The 19,248-nt window shown below is 42.1% G+C and overlaps 1 protein-coding gene across 1 annotated transcript in view; it reads right to left on the bottom strand.

Annotated features, from left to right (window-relative positions):
* LOC132834295 (hepatoma-derived growth factor-related protein 3-like) overlaps window positions 1-19,248 on the bottom strand; it is a 126,579-nt gene that overhangs the window by 23,083 nt on the left and 84,248 nt on the right. Inside the window, exon 4 of the mRNA XM_060853026.1 lies at window positions 3,330-3,488. Within this exon, the coding sequence (XP_060709009.1) occupies window positions 3,330-3,488 (159 nt within the window). The remainder of the gene's footprint in view (window positions 1-3,329; window positions 3,489-19,248) is intronic.

The following is a 19,248-nucleotide window of genomic DNA, read 5'->3' on the forward strand; positions in this document are numbered from 1 at the left end:
AAAATCTTACCCGAATGCCAGGATAAAGTGGAAGTGCAAGCCTGCAGTGTGCAGCTCAATTTCTGAATTGCCGAGGTGCTTTATTGGGGTAGAAAATAATTGGGAAGGTAAATTTAATCTCTAGGAATTATGCTATTAATGAGATGTTAATACAAGCAGAAAACCTTTTGGAGACCATCTGGTGAGAAGGTCAACCTGTTTTGTGAGATGGAAGAAATTTAATCAGTGAAAGTTGTCCTGATGGTAGAATCACAGATTTTTTCTCTCTCTCCTGATGAAGTTGAGCCACCCACCGTTTTTCCTGTGGGATCGGAAAATATCTGCCCTGGATATAACCTTTGACTTTGAGGAATGACCTATTTTACCCTCTGGAGAGGCGCTGAGAATATTCTAACGAATGCTCGTTGTGTTGGAGTGTGCCGACTGTAGAAGATGGAGAGGAGGTGAATCTGCTCAGCAGGACCGATACTTCAGAGAAATGTGGAATTGTGGAGAAATGGCTCCTTTCAGGACTGGGAACCAGCAGTGGGGGGAGGCGCAATCATCTGAAAGATCAAAGCACGGTTCCTGAGCTACCTCACATGCAGGCTGTTTGGAGAAAAGCCAATTCTCATGAATGATGTCATGTACAATAGCAGTCAGTTCAAGCTACATAGCTTCCTACTGGCACAAGTGGACTGGTAGAAATACCTCACCAAGGAGGCAATACATGCCGGTGTCTTACACACTTGCAATGCACCCTGAAATATTTTTCTAGATTAAAAGCAAAAAGTAAATATGAGTGACTGATATAGTAAAATAAGACAATAATGGTTGGGTTTTGCTACTTGATAAACTGAGGGGCTGGAAAATACACAGGCCTTATAGGACATTGTCACATTCAGTCTGACAGGAATGGGGTAAGACCAGGACAGTAAATGAGGACCTAGAGAGGAGGTCAGGTTCCAGTCTATACTGGTAACACCTTGTCACAGGACTTCAGTGCTGTCCTCTTCCAGTTCCACTTGGAGTAGCAAAGGCAGGAAACCTGAACTGTAAAAAGGAAGTGCTGGAGAAACTCAGCAGGTTTGTTAGCATTTGTAGAGAGACAGAAACAATTAACATTTTCTGTCTTCAGAAGAGTCATACTGCACTTTAAACCTTAACTCTCTCATTCTGCTCTCTCTCTCTCTCGCTCCACCAATGTTCTCAGACTTGCTCGGTTTCTCCAGTACTTTTCATTTCGTTTCAGAATTCCAGTTTCTGCATTATTTAGATTTTCTATAGAACCTGAATTGGTGCTTGGGCAGGTTTTGTTGACCCAACAACAACATAGACAGTGGCACAAAGTCATTCAAAGTGAACAGAGCCTCTTACCAAACGTGAAAAATAAATACCGGCGTGGTTTAATGCATAACCTTACCACATGTTCTTAAAGTGCCTGGATCAAAACCTGTCCAGAAGAAAATAAAATGGCACACCCTTAATGTTTCAAAAATTCCTGCTTCTTTATTGGCACTGGTATAAAACCTGCACCCACACCTCCCCCCTCACCTCCATTCAAGGCCCCATAGGATCCTTCCACATCCATCAGAGATTTTCCTGCACATCCAAACACCTCATCTACGGTGCATGTTGCTCTCGATGTGGTCTCCTCTACATTGGGGAGATAGGATGCCAACTTACGGAACATTTCAGAGAACATCTCCAGGACACATGCACCAATCAACCCCTCCACCCTGTGAATGAACACTTCAACTCCCCCTCCCAGTCTGCCAACGACACACAAGTCTTGGGCCTCCTCCGCAGCCAAATCCTAGCCTCCCGACGCCTGGAGAAAAATGCTTCATCTTCCGCTTCGGGACCTTCCAACCACATGGTTTTAATGGCAATTTCACCAGTTTCCTGATCTCCCCTGGCCCCACCTTATCCCAGATCCCACCCTCCAACTTGGCGCCACCTTCTTGAACTGTCCTACCTGTCCATCTTCCTTCCCACCTATCCGCTCCACCTGTCCATCTCCCCCCACCTTCATCTACCTATCACATTCCTAGCTAACTTACTCCCAACCCATCCCCCCTCCCATCTCTCTCTCAGCCCACCCCCATATTCCTGATGAAGGGCTTATGTTCGAAATGTCGACTCTACTATTCCTCAGATGATGCCTGACTGGTTGTGCTATTCCAGCACCACACGTTTTGACTCTGCAGTTCTGGTAGGTCCAACTAAACTTAAGATCGAGATGTACAAATACAAAACTATTTCTGTTTACTGCACATTAAAAATATGGGATAGGATCAATTTCAGATGAGTGTAGAATGATAGTAAATTGCTGCTTTACCAGGAGGTGTGTCTGGGGCTTTGGACAGTGGGTAGGGAGGTGGTAAACTTTATGCAATCCAGTCTACTGTACTCACTGCTGACCATGTGGTCTCCTCTACACTGGGGAGATGAAACACAGACTTGGTGACTGCTCTGTGGAACACCTACATTCTGTCTGTAAAATTGACCTCAAGCTTCCTGTTGCCTGTTACTTCAACACACTCCTGAGTGTCTCGCCTGAGGCCCACTGAAGACATTACCTAGTATGGTGACGAAACGTCTGGAAATGAACCTTCCAGCTCAGCGAGCAAACCTACATCCAGAACACTCCTGTGTTCCCTGGCCAACACGAGTCTTGGGCCTGCTGCAGTGCTCCAATGAAGGTCAGAGCAAGCTGGATGGAAGAACTGCACCTCATTTTCCAATTGGGAATCCTAAAGCCTTCAGGACTCCATATCGAACTTAATAATTTTAGAGGCTGAACGCTTCCTTCCATGTCCTTTTCCCACCCCCAGGCCCTGTCTTCACGAGTTGTTTTCAGCACAGCTAATCCTTTTTTACTCACTCACAGTCCCCATTATCTCTTAACTAGGTCAGCGAGTTTTGAGAAGAGCCTTCCAGCTCAGTGAGCAAACCTCCACCCAGTTCTTACCAAGCTTTTCTTCTTCTCCAACTTACCATCAACTATCCCTTTGTCTGGTGACGTTTTTCTCTCTCTGGGCTTCATCTCCACCTGTCCGCTCAATCCCTTTCCCCTTCCAATCTCCTGTTATCAACATAAGACCACATTTTCCTGCAAGCCATTAGTTTTGAAGAAGGATCATTGACTCGAAATGTTAACTGGTTCTCTCCACAGACGCTGCCAGAATGCTCAGCTTCTCCAGCAATTTATGTTTTTGTTTCAGATTTACAACATCCGCAATTCTTTGTTTTATTAAACCTTGAGAGAATGGCTTTAACCTAAAACAACACAGAAACATGTACAATACAATTTACCTCCAGTCCATAGAAAGATACTAATCCTTTACCTTAAAAGCAGCTTTTTTTCGTTTGGAGCCTCCTTTTTCATTTCTGCTTTTAGCTTTTCCCTCCTCATCTATTATTTCACCCCCTTCACCTTCACTACTGGCATCTGCTGTATTTCCTCCCTCTCCTTCTGTCTCTGAGGAACTCTGTTGCTGTATTGCCTGAAACAAAAACACAGTGGGGTTGTGAAAACATGACATACGGTACCAAACTGAATACTCCCAAAAATAACACCAACTATCACCAGCTGAATTTGCATCCGTCTACATTTCATAGAGACCCTACAGTGTGGAAGCAGGCCTTTCGGCTCATCAAGTCTACAGTGACCCTCCACAGAGCATCCCACCCAGACGCACACCCTACCCTATTCCTGTAACCCTGCAGTTCCTATGGCTAATCCACTTAACCTGCAAATCCCTGGACACTAGGGGTTCTACTTAGCATAGCCATGCCATGCGCTGCACTGTGGGAGGAAACCAAAGCACCCAGAGGAAACCCACGCAGACAAGGGGGGAGTGTGCAAACTCGACTCAGTCGCCCGAAGGTGGAACTGAACCCGGGTTCCTGGTGCTGTGAGGCTGCAGTGCTAATCACTGAGCCACCATGCCTCCCTAGTTACAATGGACACAGTCTATTTAAATTGCTGGATTTGTGACCGGTTTCTTTTGAAAGTGACACTGTAAATTATTCCTGTAGAGAATATTCTAAGTTGGCTTTTGCACACTAAAGAATCTGCAGTAATATGTCAGCGTGAACTCACAGAAACCTTCACCAATGCTTCAATAGTGCCTTTACCTCCCAAAGCAAACCCACATTAATGCTATCTTGCAATGATCCAGAAATTTAATTATATTTTTTGTTAAATTGATTATGAGTGCATAAAGGGGAAACATCGCAAAAAAATGTTTTTGATCAACATGAGGATAGCCTCAAAGCACTTTCTAGCTGATTAAGTACTTTTATTGGAATGTAGGAAAATGACACCAATATATGCACATAAGTTCTCACAACAGCAATGAGCTAATGACCAGATAATCTATCTTCTGGTGATGCTGGTTCTGGGTTAAATATTGCAAGACATTGTGGATAACTCTCATCCTCTGACAGTGTCATAGGGTCTTTTATGTTCCCCTGGGAGCAGGCCTCAGTTTAACATCTCTTCTAAGCAAGTGCACACTGCAGCAGCTCTTCAGTAATGCACTAGAATGACAACCTAGAGTTAGGGTGATACCAACTTGACTTAGTTCTTGTCCATTCTGGCTGTCCATACAAAGTTTATTTACATTAATAAATGCTTGCAATTCTGTTTGGTTTTGGTTTTTATACCAAACTATCGACTTTGTATTTGCCAGCTAACATTTATCTATACTCTCAAATATGTATTACTGAACTTTGTTCCTTTAAGAATATCAGTTCATGGACAAGCTTTGATTATTCTCAATTGCCATCTTCTGCTTTTCTGGATACTTTATTTATTTCTGTTTCAAGGTGATTGACATACTATTAGTCCAATCAGATATTACAATGGTTGTCCCAAAAAATAGATTTTTTTTGCCATTACAAATTAATGTCTTTTACTTTTCACAGCGGACTTTAACTAGATTGACAGTGGATTTGAGATGACCATGAACAGCCTAGAATACAAAAATTCATATTCATAGGAAAGAGGCAACGGCCCAATGGTATTATCACTGGACTGTTAAGTCAGAGATGAGTGTGTGTTGCTGGAAAAGCACAGCCGGTCAGACAGCTTCCGAGAAGCAGGAAAATCGACGTTTTGGGCCAGAGCCCTTCATCAGGAATGAATCCAGATAATATTCTGGGGAGACAGATATGAATCCTGCCATGGCAGATGGTGGAATTTAAATTCAATAATAAAAAAAATCTGGAATTAAGAGTCTAATGATGACCATGAATTCATTATCAATTGTGGGGGAAAACCCCATCTGGTTCACTAAAGTCTTTCAGGGAAGGAAACTGCCATCCTTCTCTGGTCTGGTACACATGTAACTCCAGACCCACAGCAATGTGGTTGACTCTTAACATGGGCAATAAATGCTGCCTTGCCAGTAACACTCTCATCCCATGAGTGAATTTTAAAAAACTCAGCAAAATAGGTGGAAGTCGACACCACCTCCCTTATAGTGGATCATGGTTAATGATGGAAAAAATAAACAGGAAATGAATGGGAATAGGCAAAGTATTAGAGAATTTAAAAACATATTCACATCAAACATTTTTAATTCAAAAGGTTTTATATTAGGAATTGTTATATTAGGAATTGCTATATTATTACTTGTTACAATATTATAAAAAAAATTAAAAACATTAAGTGCTGAAATAACTAGTTTTTGGTTTACATTATTGTGCTGTTCTGTGGGTGCCCATTTCTGATCACTAATGTAGCCATTCTGTTCTGTTGTGTATTTACAGCTCCAGGAGCAGGGTATTAATTTCAACTGTAGGCCATTGTGTAGGAGGCAGATACGGGATCAGCCACCCTTTATTCATGTCTCTTTAATTTTGAATCCTCCGTTTTCATTTCAGGTATTTAGTTGCCCTTCTGACCCATTCATATCTTTCACCTCTGTCTGGGCCCCATCCTGCAAGCGGAGCTCAATCTCAAATGTAGACTTGTGAATCCCCAAATTTGCACAGTAAAATGTGTCATATAATGTTACGTGCTCTAAAGGCTGTTGGTCAATGGCTGTTCAACAAATGCGAGTACAAGTTCAGTTTTGCTTTAGCTGCAGCATATCGGCATACACAGAGCTGATGGGCGTTCCTGCAAATGTGCAAAATATAAGTTCAATTGTAATACTCAGAGATTCAACACAGCTATAGAAAGAAACAAAAAGGACTGGAGAAATCCAGTAGATCGGGCAGCATCTATAAGAATAACAATAGAATTAATGTTGAATATGAGTCTCCTCTGGAACTTAACCCAAAGTGCTAACTCTGTTTCTTTCTTCCACAGATGCTGCCAGACTTGCTGTGTTTCTCAAACAGTTGCTGTTTTTGTTTCGTGTCTCCAGCATCTGCAGTTCTGTGATTTTATTCACCACGGTTAAACTGTTTATCATAAGATTGTAAAATGATACAACCCACAAGGCAGCCATTTGACCTGGTCTTTGTATGTTGGATCTTTAGCACAGCTGCCTTACCAAAGGCTGACTTAGCTACCAGTGTTTTCTGGTAACTCATTCCAAATGATTACATGTGCAAAAGTCTGTTTGATTTTTCCATTTTGCTTTGATCTCCTAATTTCGAAATTTACCTTTTTTTTAAAACTTTACATCAGTTAGAGCATGGTTACATGTAGTTGAATCTCTTCTATACACAACAATACTGATGTAGCAGGTACATAAGATCACACTATAACGTGTTCTACAAAGAATTACTCAGCTATGTCAAGTCCTTGCACAGCCTTACAGCGCTCTCAAATCAGCTGGGTACACCTTGCCAAAATGACATCTTCAAAGGGCTTCACGCAACAACAAACACAGAGCAAGTCTCAAGAGCATTTTGCTTGGTGTATATTTGCAAACACATTTGGTGTTTCTGTAAGGGTAAAGCATGAAATGGAAGCAATCCTACCACACAGCAGTATGTAGCAGGCTGCCTGCCCACAGGCCATACCTGACTTGGAAGCTCCTTTTATCCAACTGCTGCATTCCAATTCAATGTGCAATGTTTTTTCAATTTTAGTTCACTTTACCGGGAGCTGTAACTGTTTTGAAAATTGATATTGTGCATAGGGAATACAGATGTGCAAAAGGTCCACTAAAGGCCATTCAACCCATTGCCTGTGCTAGTTCTTTCAGAGCAATCCAGACAGTATACTCCCCTCACCTTCCTTCATATTCCAGCTTCAGCTCTTTCATCTCATAATCTTCTCAAGTCTGCAAATGAATTAATATCCAACTGCAAGACGGTGCATTCCAACCTAACAATCTGTTGTATCAAACAACTTTCTCATGCCACCATTAGTGATAGTGAACTGAATAAGTAGACCATGCATCATATGCTTTACTCCCTCTAAAGGAGATTGAGGGAGTTTTGATTAAGGGCTTAAGATTATGACAGGCTTAGATAAGATACACAAAAAACGTCTGTTTCTGTTAGCTGATGAGGGATACAGATTTAAGGTTTCGGGCAAGAGATGTAGTGAGAATGTGTGCAAGAATTGTTTTCACAGTGAATGGTAATGATCTAGAACTTGCTATCCCATGTTGGAAGCAGAGGTACTGAATGATTTCAAAATTAAACAGGTCCTTGAAGCAAAGAATTTGGAAGGCTTACAGGGGTGCAGCAAGGAATGAGGTTAGACCACAATGCTCCACAGGGAGCAGGATAGACTTGATGAGCTGAATGGCCTCATGCACTGCTGTAAGCAAATCTATAACCACACCATTATTTTCCTCTGAAATCAACTACTCAAATATCTGCTTCAGTGCACAGTGTCTGTATTAGTGATTGCCAGCTTTAAGCACTGTGGGCTGGACAGCAATAGGTGAGCCTGGAGTGGTCATGATCACATGCCAATATCTGGCGATATCTGATATTTTAAGAGACACACTTCTGCCAAAGGAAAACCTTTTACAGAAATATACAGGATATCCCAATGTTCAGCTATGAGGTTCATAGAAACTCAGACTAATCCGATAACAATTCCTACATTGGTAGAATTAATCTGACTAGAAATTAGGGAAAGGGCAAGAATGCAATCAGCCAGTGAGCATAGGAGATTGGAGCTGGAGTCCATATTACGGCTTCTCAAGTCTGCGCTGCCATTTAAAATGGTTGCAGCTGATCCTGTGCGTCACCACCACCTTCCTGCCTGCTCCTTGTGTGCCTCTATTCTCAGAAAGATCAAAATCTATTATTCCAAGCCTTGATTATTAGCACTTGTGACACTGATCACAAACTCTCGATAAACAGAGCTAGTATACAGACAAGGTTACAACAATTCTAGAATTTACAAAAACATGAGAATACGATGAGACAAAACTAAAAAGAGGGTGGGCAAGCAAGCAAAGTGAATCTTTCAACTGTGAACAGGGCCACCTACTGTAAGTTGAGGCGGGGGGGGGGGGAGGGAGTGATGAGGAAAGTAACACTGACTAATATAAAAACATAGTGTGAACAGAATTCAGCTCACATAGGGAAAAACACAAAGATTTTCTACCAGGTTGGCCATTAGTCCTGAGGTCAGGACTTTCTCCCACTGAACATCTCACTCTCTGCTCATTAAGACCAGTGGCAGTGTATTATTGCTGGAGACAGCTGGTTGGTTGGCTTGGATCTAACTCAATATTAGAGAAGAGTGCAATATGCCCCTATAAAATTCTTAACAGTGATGGAGAGACCTGGAGGCTCATGTACATAAATCTTTGAAGGTGTTAGGACTGATTAAGAGAGCAGACAGTAACATATATGGGATTTTGAGCCATTCTCAGCTACCATCCCCCCTATTTCCCCCCCACTTATCTCTCAGCCTCCTTGGGCCTCCCCATGTTCTTGATGAAGAGCTTATGCTCGAAACATCGACTCTTCTGCTCCTTGGATGCTTTTCCTTTTTGACTCTGTACAAGATCATAACTTGTTTAGATAAGGTAGGTGTAGAAATATTATCTCCATTAGCTGATATACAAGAATCAGGGGTCACAGATTTAAGATTTTTGGTAAGCATTATAGTAGGATGTGAGGAAAAATATTTCTGTGCAGTGAGTGGCAATGACCTGGGATATGGGGTAGCAGAGGTAGGGGTATGTGAATGGGATGGGAAAGGGGTGAGTGGTTACCTTGATTTTTAAGTGGCCTGCAAATGATGCCAAGAAACCAAGGTGGGTCTCCCATGCAGCTCATCTCCACACCAGAACGCCCCATGTACTATCACGGCTTACTAAGTGCATTGTAAACACTATCTCTGTCCAAAAAGAATCCCCCTAAAGTCGCACATGGGTTGGGTGTGCATTTCAAAGTGTCAAACTGAGCATGTCAGGTTGTCCCAAACACATAGTAAAGTCTGGCCCTAGATCTCTATTTAATTGTATACGTGCAGTGGTTCAGTGGTTAGCACTGCTGCCTCAGCGCACCAGGGACCCGATTTGATTCCAGCCTCAGGGTAACTGTCTGTGTGGAGCATTCACATCCTCCCAGTGTCTGCATGGGTTTCCTCCCACACTCCAAATTGTGCACATTATGTGGACTGGTCATGGGAAATGCAGGGTTACACAGATAGGGTGGGTGGGGGTTGGTTACTCTTTGGAGGGGCAGTGTGGACTTGATCCGAATATCCTGCTTCCACACTGTAGGGATTCTATAATGATTCTTTCTCAATCCATCCTGAGTGATTCAATGATTTATGCTCATACACTCTCAGGTACCTCTATTCCTGTATCTCACAAGAATCGTACCCTTTCCTTTGCAGTGCTGTTCTCCATTCTTCCCACTAAAATATACAACTTCACAGTTCTCTGCCTTCACGTTCACTGGCCATGTTCATGTTCTTTGCCTTCACGTCCACAAGCCTCTTTATGTCTAACACTGTCCCGCTCATAGTAAACAATAATTTCAAGTTGTGTATTATCTGTAAATGCTGAAAATGTGTTGCTGGAAAAGCACAGCAGGTCAGGCAGCATCCAAGGAGCAGGAGAGTCGACGTTTCGGGCATAAGCCCTTCTTCAGGAAGATTCCTGAAGAAGGGCTCATGCCCGAAACGTCGACTCTCCTGCTCCTTGGATGCTGCATGACCTGCTGCGCTTTTCCAGCAACACATTTTCAGCTCTGATCTCCAGCATCTGCAGTCCTCACTTTCTCCTATTATCTGTAAATGCCACAATGTGCTGCCCTTTACTCCGAAGAACAATTGTTTGCCACATTTCTGTATCTTGTCACTCAGCCATGTTTGTATCAATACTGCTAGTGCCTTTTTAATTGCACAGGATCCATTTCACAAATAAGATATTTTGCAGTTACCTGACTGCATTAAATACTCGAGACTGTCAGAGTGATGCCAGGTATATAGGTTGTATATCCCAACCTACTCGTTGGATCAAACAGCATGTTCTTTCTGTTGTTTGATAAGGGCAAAGTATAGTCTGCACTCAACCAGCCCATGCTTGCAAAACCCAAAAATAAAATGTCAATTGGTCGTTGAAATTCCGCATTTAGGCAGCACTTGCTGAACAATCCTGTGTCTGGCAATAATTACATTAACAAACACTTAAAAGCAAGTGCTCAAGTGTAAAACATAGCTCATTTATGCCTGCCACAAGTGATGTACATTTATAGGCAGGCACTTGGCTTCTGTAAACAAAAGAAATACAACAAGCCATTTGCCATTTTAAATTACCTGGGAGTTGGGAAGCTTACAGTTCTCTGATGTTTTCATTACGGCAACACCTCAGTCAATCAGTCGACTTGCCAACTAAATCAGCGTGTTTTTGTCCTGTAGTATGAAGTATTGCAATTGTTTCAAATTTACATTCTTGCAGTGGGTCCTGACGAATTCATCACAAAAACAGCTTCAGCAACACCTCCCTCTTCAGCAATGTTCCTATTTCATTGCCTCATCAAAATTGGCAAAAGCTGGCAATGAAAACAAATAGATCCTATCGGACATCGGAAGTGTGCCCAGATATTTACGTGAATTATTGAAATGAGGCCCACAGCCCAATTTCAGGTTAGGCTCGGACCTTCAAGATTCTGGGCTTGAAAATAGTCCTAGATGAAACTGAACCTTTATACCTTCAATTCCACAATTGACATCATTTTGTTTAACTCAAAACAGGTTTGCCAATTCCACATGATGATATTAATAGCACCAGAACCCAAAAGATAACAGTGAATTGTAAGAGATGGAACATTCCGGAGACTATGACAAAGAATGAGAACAGAATAAAGAGAATGGGCAACACCTTGTCTGTGTAATGAAAACTGACTCAAGAGACAAAATATGAAACTAATAAAGAGAAAGCAAACAATACAAAGTAAATATAAGACATTCATGTTTTATATGCACAATATTGTTTATAAAATTGCAACTGAACATATATTTAAAGTTTTTTTTAAACAATAAAGTGAATTGCTGCATGCTTTATAGCTGACAAACTCTTACAAAAGTGCAGTTTCTAGTTAGTACTAATGAAGTGGCTGCTGACTTTGGCAAATGCTTGTAATATCGCTTCTAAAGGTAAGCCAGCCTAAGACTTTATTAGGCACTGTCAACAGGAAATGTGTAAATTAATCCAGATTTATTAAATTTACACACAGTTCCAATTTCCAGCAATTGAGATTATGGAGGGAGCAGAATGATCAAATGGGCTTGAACAGGAAAACATGGCAGGAAAATAGTAAAGAAAATGTGTCAGGATAAGGGTTTTGGAGCGCCTTGGCTTGGATTTTATATTTGGGGCACGTTCTGTAAGTCTGCCCATTTCAGGGCTCATTAATTGCAACCCTGATTGACATGTGACTTTGCCCCAGTAGGCTTCAGATTCATGGTGCAGTTTACAAGCTGCTATCCTGTACTGGAGGTGGGCTGATGAGAAGGCTTGCCCTCACTCCCAGCCTCAGCAGCACAACACCTAACCTCATTTAAGAACGGCCTGAATTGGGGAAACAGGCTGATAGGTCACTTTTCACTGTGCTCTGGTAGCTTTTCTATTGAAGAGTACTGTTTTGCATGTGCACAAGTATACAATGCTGTTCAAGGCCAGGGTCAGCTTACCATCCACCAATGCCATTTATAGTATCTGTTACTCCCGATGCGGTCTCCTCTACACTGGGGAGATTGAACGCCTCCTCACAGAGCGCTTCAAGGAACATCTCCGGGACACCCGCACCAATCAACCACACCGCCCTGTGGCCCAACATTTCAACTCCCCCTCCCACTCAGCTGAGGACATGAGATCCTGGGCCTCCTCCACCGCTGCTCCCTCACCCCCGACGCCTGGAGAAAGAACGCCTTATCTTCCGCCTCAGAACACTTCAACCCTAGGGCATCAATGTGGACTTCACCAGTTTCCTCATTTCCCCTCCCCCCCCACCTTACCCCAGTTCCATCCTTCCAGCTCAGTACTGTCCTCATGACCTGTCCTACGACCCAATCTCCCTTCCCACCTATCCGTTCCACCCTTCCCTCTGACCTATCACCTCCATCTCCACCCCCATTCACCTATTGAACTCTTTGCTATCTTCTCCCCAGTGGCACCCGCTCCCCCCCATTTATCTTCCACCCTGGAGGCTTCCTGCCTCTATTCCTGATGAAGGACTTTTGCCCAAAACATCGATTTTCCTGCTCCACGGATGCTGCCTAACCTGCTGTGCTTTTCGAGCACCACTCTAATCCAAAACTGTACCATAAAACCAAAACAGGCAGGAGCAGAAGTAGGCCATTTGACCCATGGAGTCTGTTCTGCCATTCATGGCTGGTCTGATAACCCTTAACTCCACTTTCCTGTCTTGTCTCTCAAACCATGATTAAAAAATTTGTCTACCTCACCGTCAAATATGCTTAATGACCCAGTTCTTACAGCCATCTGTGGTAAAGAATTCCAAAGATTCTAACTCTCTGAGAGAAATAATTCCTCTTCAACTTGGTTTTAAATATGTGGCCCCTTATTCTGAGATTGTTCCCTCTGGTCCCAGACCCTCCCACAAGGGGATATAAATTTTCTGCATCTATCCTGTTATGTCCTCTAGTAATCTTGTAGGTTTCAATAAGGTCCCCTCTCATGTTTTCACATTCCAACCATTACAGGCCCAATCTACTCAATATTGCCTCATAAGACAGCCCCTCTGTATTTGGTATCAGCTTGGTTAAACTTCTTTGGACAGTTTTCAAAGCCAGTATATTTTTTCCATAGACAAGGAGCCCAAAACAGTTCAGTCTTCCAGCTGCAGTCTGTGCATGCCTTGAATAGTTTGAGCACAACCTCCCTACTTCTAATCTGCATGCCATTTGAAATAAAGGCCAACACTCCATTTGCCTTCATTATTAGGGCTAAATTTGTCGCTAGCTTTTTGTGATTCATGGACAAGGACTTCCGTATCCCTCTGTTCTGTGGCCTTCTGCAGTCTTTTTCTATTTAAATAATCTGCAGCTCCACTATTCTTCCTGCCAAAATGCATAACCCCACATTTTGCCACATTATATTCCATCTGCCAAGTTGCAGCCCACTTACCTAACCTGTTTGGATCCTTCTGCACACACTTTGGGTCTTCTTCATCACTTGACTTCCCACCTTTTTTTTGTCATCAGCAAACCTGGCTACAGTACACGTACTTTCCTCATCTAAGTCGTTAATATATATGGTAAATAATTGTGGTCCCAGCACTAGTTACAGACTGTAGGTCTGAAAAATGCCCTCCTCATCTCCCCATACTCACATACTACCTCCAACATCATGAGCTTTTATCTTATTAAATAGCTTAATGTGTGGTACCTTATCAAATGCCTTCTGAAAAATGTAAATATATTACATGAACTGCTCTCCCTTTATCTATTCTGCTTTTACCCCTCCTCAAAAGAATTCTAGTAAATTTGTCAGACATGATTTCCTCTTCATGAAGGCGCACTTCCTTGAATATAATGTGCATTTCTAAATGCTCTGCTATTACATCCATTATAATAGACTCTAATCTTCTCAATAATAGACATTGATCTAATTGGCCTACAGTTACCTGTATTTTACCTCTTTCTCTTATTAAATAAAAGTGTTACATTGGTAGTTTTCCAATCCGCTGGAACTTTGCCAGAATCTAAGGATTCCTGGAAGATTACTATCAGTGCATCTACTATCTCTATAGCTACTTCCTTTAATATCCTAGGAAGCACTCCATCAGGTCCAGGTACTAAGCAGTCTTTAGCTTTATCTTAGTAGGACAGATCCCTATGAGGAATGACTGCATTACAAGCACATTAGCGAGTTTTGAAAAGATTTGTAGCTCAGGTTGAGGTTCTGGATGTAAGTTTGCTCGCGAAGCTGGAAGGTTGGCTTTCAGACGTTTCATCACCATACTGGGCAACATCACAGTGAGCCTCTGGTGAAGCACTGGTGGTATGGCCCACTTTTTATTAATGGGTTTACGTTTCCTTGGATTAGATTAGATTCCCTACGGTGTGGAAACAGGCCCTTCAGCCCAACCAGTCCACAACGACCCGCTGAAGAGTAACCCATCCAGATCCATTTCCCTCTGACTAATGCACGTAATATTATGGGCAATTGAGCATGGCCAATGCACCTGACCTGCACATATTTGGACTGTGGGAGGAAACCGGAGCACCCGGAGGAAACACACGCAGACATGGGGAGAATGTGCAAACTCCACACAGGCAGTCGCCAGAGGCTGGAATTGAACCTGGGACCCTGGTGCTGTGAGGCAGCAGTGCTTACCACTGAGCCACAGTGCCACCCTTTGGTGACATCATTTCCAGTGGCAATGTCATTTCCTGTTCTTTTTCTCAGGGGGTGGTAAATGGGATCCAAGTCAATATGTTTGTTGATAGATGATCATGTAAAGACATGACCCATTCTCACTAGTATCTTTACATACAGATAAGGTTAGACAACACTTTGACTGGGATGACATATCCATCCTATGACAAGCCAAATAGAGTCACACACAAGAATTCCTAAAAGCATGGCATTCCAACCGGAACTCCATCAATAAACATATTGACTTGGATCCCATTTACCATCCCCTGAGACAAAGAACAGGAAATGGCATCATGATAGGAAATGACATCACCAACCTATGGAAACCTAAACACATAAAAAGTGGGCCATACCACCAGTGCTTCATCCAGAGGCTCACTGATGAGGTGGCCTAGTATGGTGACGAAACGTCTGAAAACACACCTTTCAGCTCTGCGAGCAAACTTACATGCATTAAAAGCACATCTACATTATAATGCAACATAATACTATTTCAGAATGTTTCAGATTCCTTAGTATTTAATCTCAATCCTGGCATGGATTTAATGGTCTTCTAAAACCTTTAACCACCAGGCAGAAAAGGTTCATGGGAGGAAATCTGATTGTCTTTTGCCATTTCCATACAGGACTTGAGCAGAGGCATGGTTTGGTTTTCACACTAGGCATTCTCAACCTGCAAAAAGGCTGTGGAATATGACTGGAAAATTGGATTTCCTTCAGATATATTCAAAGTGTCATAATTCACGTGTCAAATCTTGCCTCTGCAACCAAAGAAAATGTTGACTTCAAGTGTCATTGGAAGTGAAGATACAGGAAAACCTTGTGCATCTGTTTGAGGACATAAGCAGCAATCTTTATAGGACAATTTTTGATCTAATGTATGAATATTATATCTATGTTCTGCTGATCTTGGTCAGGGACAATGTGCAAGAATACTATATCTCAATCATGACTCAATTCCTGACCTGTGTCACTTTCTGTAACTTCTGATACTTGTAGGAACACCTGGATTGCATTTTCTGTACAACAAAAAGTGACGACCACATTTATTGTCCAACTATGCAGTTCCCAGCTGCTCTATGGAACACAATGACTAAATGTTTGGTTCCTGAAAGACATGGGTTATGACATAATAGCTTAAAGAAGTACCTAATAACCCACTGTGGATGGTTATACCAAGGGGCGAAATCATTAGGTAGTCACGGGTGAATATCATACACCAAAGATATCATGCACATAGAAGTAACGTGTATCCTTTTATTTGGCATCTCTATGTTGTGCTAACCAACTTTGCTCTCCTCCAAATTAATGACAGGAACTGTAAGTTAACCCAGAAACAAATGTGAGGATTTGAAAGTATTCTTCCATTAGCATGGAGCATTGACTTCAGAAATTTCCACAATAGAAGCTCTGCAATGGGAATTAAATAAAAAATGTATTTGCACCAAGTGTCTAAATAGATTAATCTGTTAAGTACCCTGCACTTGCACAAAGTTCATGGCAACAGGTTTGCTATTAAAATTTGTCATTTGCAATGAAAATGTAATGCTGTAACTACACCCTTTCCCCAGTAATGGTATTATCAGATGGCAGTGGCAGAGTAGACAGTGTATGGGCTCCTGTCACTGGACTTGTCCTCTTTGTCTGCATTTTTAAAATCTTTTCATTTTTCCTTCTTCCGCTTCTTTTATCTCAGTCTTACCCGATAAAGGGAGCTCTCTGGCAAGAGGCAACTCCAATAGGCTCCGGAGCAGCAGTGGCGACTTCAGAGGCAGTGTGGCTACAGAGTCAGCCCCAGGTCAGTATCCACTAGCCTTTTTGCAGGTTGAGAATGCCTAAAGTGGGAGTCTCATTTCCACATAGAGTGGGCCCCTGGGGGTTGCATGGCATAGGCTGGTATAGCCCGGAGTGGGATACACTCTATGCGGCATGGCGTGAGGTGGGATAGCCCAGAGTGGGACACTCTCTCTGGGGCATGGCATGGATGGGATAGCGCAGAGCGGGGCACCCTCAGCAGCATTGAGAGGGGTGGAATAACCCGGAGAGGGACACTCGCAGCAGCATCGAGAGGGGTGGGATAGCCTGGAGCGGGACACACTCAGCAGCATCGAGAGGGGTAGAATAGCCCAGAGCAGGACACTCCTTCTGCGGTATGGTGTGGAGTGGGAATCCCAGAGTGAGATAGCCCAGAATGGGGGTCAGGTGGCAAAAGTTGGACTCTCTAGGTTTTATATTTAAAAATTTCATTCGAAGTTAATGCGAACGGTACCTATATTTGGGCAACAGTCCACACTTTTTACTGTACTGCATACTGAATACATGTGACAATAAAGGATATTCTGTAAATGACATACTTGGGTTTTGTATTATCAGCCTGCTGGTTTATAGTGCAGAGAATCTCCTTAGCTCCAATCTATTCTATCCATGGCTTTCAAACCTATCATACATTTAGTTAATTAGTGATAAATCCTGTGATCTTAAAGTATTTACTGTAAACACCGATGACAGTGAATGAATTACAGAAGCTCCCTAGATCAATTATCCCCTACCCTCTAACTCTGCTTCATCTAAAATCTACTCTTGGTCTTTCTTCACCACATTTAATACTAGGGAGATTAACTAATGGAAGACAACAGCATTCAACTGCTCTCTTCTATTTAATTAGGTGGTGACTGATCTTCAATTCCATTTACACACTTTTACTCCCTAAGCCTTAATAACGTTGCCCAAGTGAAGTCTAGTGAACTCAGTTTTGAAAATTTCAAATGAGTATTTTAGCAACCTTATGTATCAGAGGAGAAACGTCAGAGTTCAATTTGCCTTTGTGTGTGCAAAGTTGCTTGTTGACTTTGCTCCCATATAGTCAAGCTTTAATTCAAAGATACTTGGTTTTTTGATAAGTGTAGTTTGTAAATAACCAAATAAATAATTTGAAGTTCAACCATCCCTCAGTGTCCAATGTTGAGACAGATAAGAACCATATTTATAGAACCAGTCACTGCTATGATTTTTTTTACCATCACAAGTTTAAGAATCATTCTCAATTTAGGTGGATGTGACAAATCGTGCATGGTAGCAATGTATATTTAATATTGTTTGCAGGCTTATCGTGGAAAGCTTCATAAATTATTTATTTCATCACAGGTAATTTCAAAGAAATAAAACTATGTAACTCCTGCTGGAAATGGAAGACTCTGAACGTGTTGTAATCATCAAGCAGAGATTCGGAGAGTTTGACAACAATCTCTTTCCAGCTATGTAACCATCTTTCCCTTTGGATGTTACGTTTAATGAGAAAAACACAAGTAAATATTTTGAAGAGGAGAAGAAAACAGCAGTAAGCAACAGTTTAACAATCTTGTAAAAGTTTCTTCAACGTTATCATGGTGTTGCGATTGTGGCCAACTCCTAAGCTGTATAAAACCACAGGACTGGTGCCTTTGTAATTTGGATTTGACATTAACAGAAACTGAGTACTGGTCTAAATTTCTCTTCACACCAGTCAGCTTGCACCAGTAAGAGTGCAGAGGATACAGTTCAAAGAGTACAGCACATCCTATAAGATGGGAAATCTAGTATTTTACATTCAGCATCCCACAAGCACGGTTGCTCAGTGGTTAGCACTGCTGCCTCATAGCACTAGGGTCCCAGGTTCAATTCCGGCCTTGGGCGACTGTCCGTGTGGAGTTTGCATATTGTCTGCGTGGGTTTCCTCCCACAGTCCAAAGATGTGCAGGTCAGATGAATTGGCCATGCTAAATTGCCCACAGTGTTAGTGCATTAGTCAGAAGGAAATGGGTCTGGGTGGGTTACGCTTCAGAGGGTTGGTGTGGACTTGTTGGGCCGAAGGGCCTGTTTCCACACAGTAGGGAATCTAATAACTAATAAACTGCAGGTTAGCAGGGCGGTATAATGCAGGAGTCGGGGTGTCCATAATGCTACAGGGTAAACTTTTGACGGTTTTGAAAATTAGGTGAATTTTTAAATGGCAGCTGCTCTATACTACCAGAATAGATGTCAGATAGAAAAGTTGAAAATTAAATCCTGACTGCTAGTATCCATCCAAAGTTGCTGCATGTGCTGCTGTTAAATCTAAACACTGATACTGTATGAGGATTGCAACAAGTGATAACAAAAGAAAAATGGAATTGCTATTGGTTCTGATTCAGTCTGCCAATGTTGCAAAAGGAAATCGTATAACCAGTGATTATCCAACAGCAATGATCCTCCAGCAATTTGCAAAAAATGTCTCCAAAGCTTTAGCAAATACTGCTTTGTCGAATATAGGACGTGCAATAGATTGTCCACCAAGATGTAAGGGGGAGCAAGTAACTGTTATAACTGGAGGAAATCATGTGATCATATACAAGTAGAATGGAAGTGATGGAGCAGCTCTTCATTCTGTAGGGAAACATTGAGAGTCAGGACAGTTAATATGTGACATATACTGACATATACAAGTCTTCAGGCTCTGTGA

This window comes from Hemiscyllium ocellatum, chromosome 39, assembly GCF_020745735.1.
Source record: "Hemiscyllium ocellatum isolate sHemOce1 chromosome 39, sHemOce1.pat.X.cur, whole genome shotgun sequence".
Lineage (NCBI taxonomy): Eukaryota > Metazoa > Chordata > Chondrichthyes > Orectolobiformes > Hemiscylliidae > Hemiscyllium > Hemiscyllium ocellatum.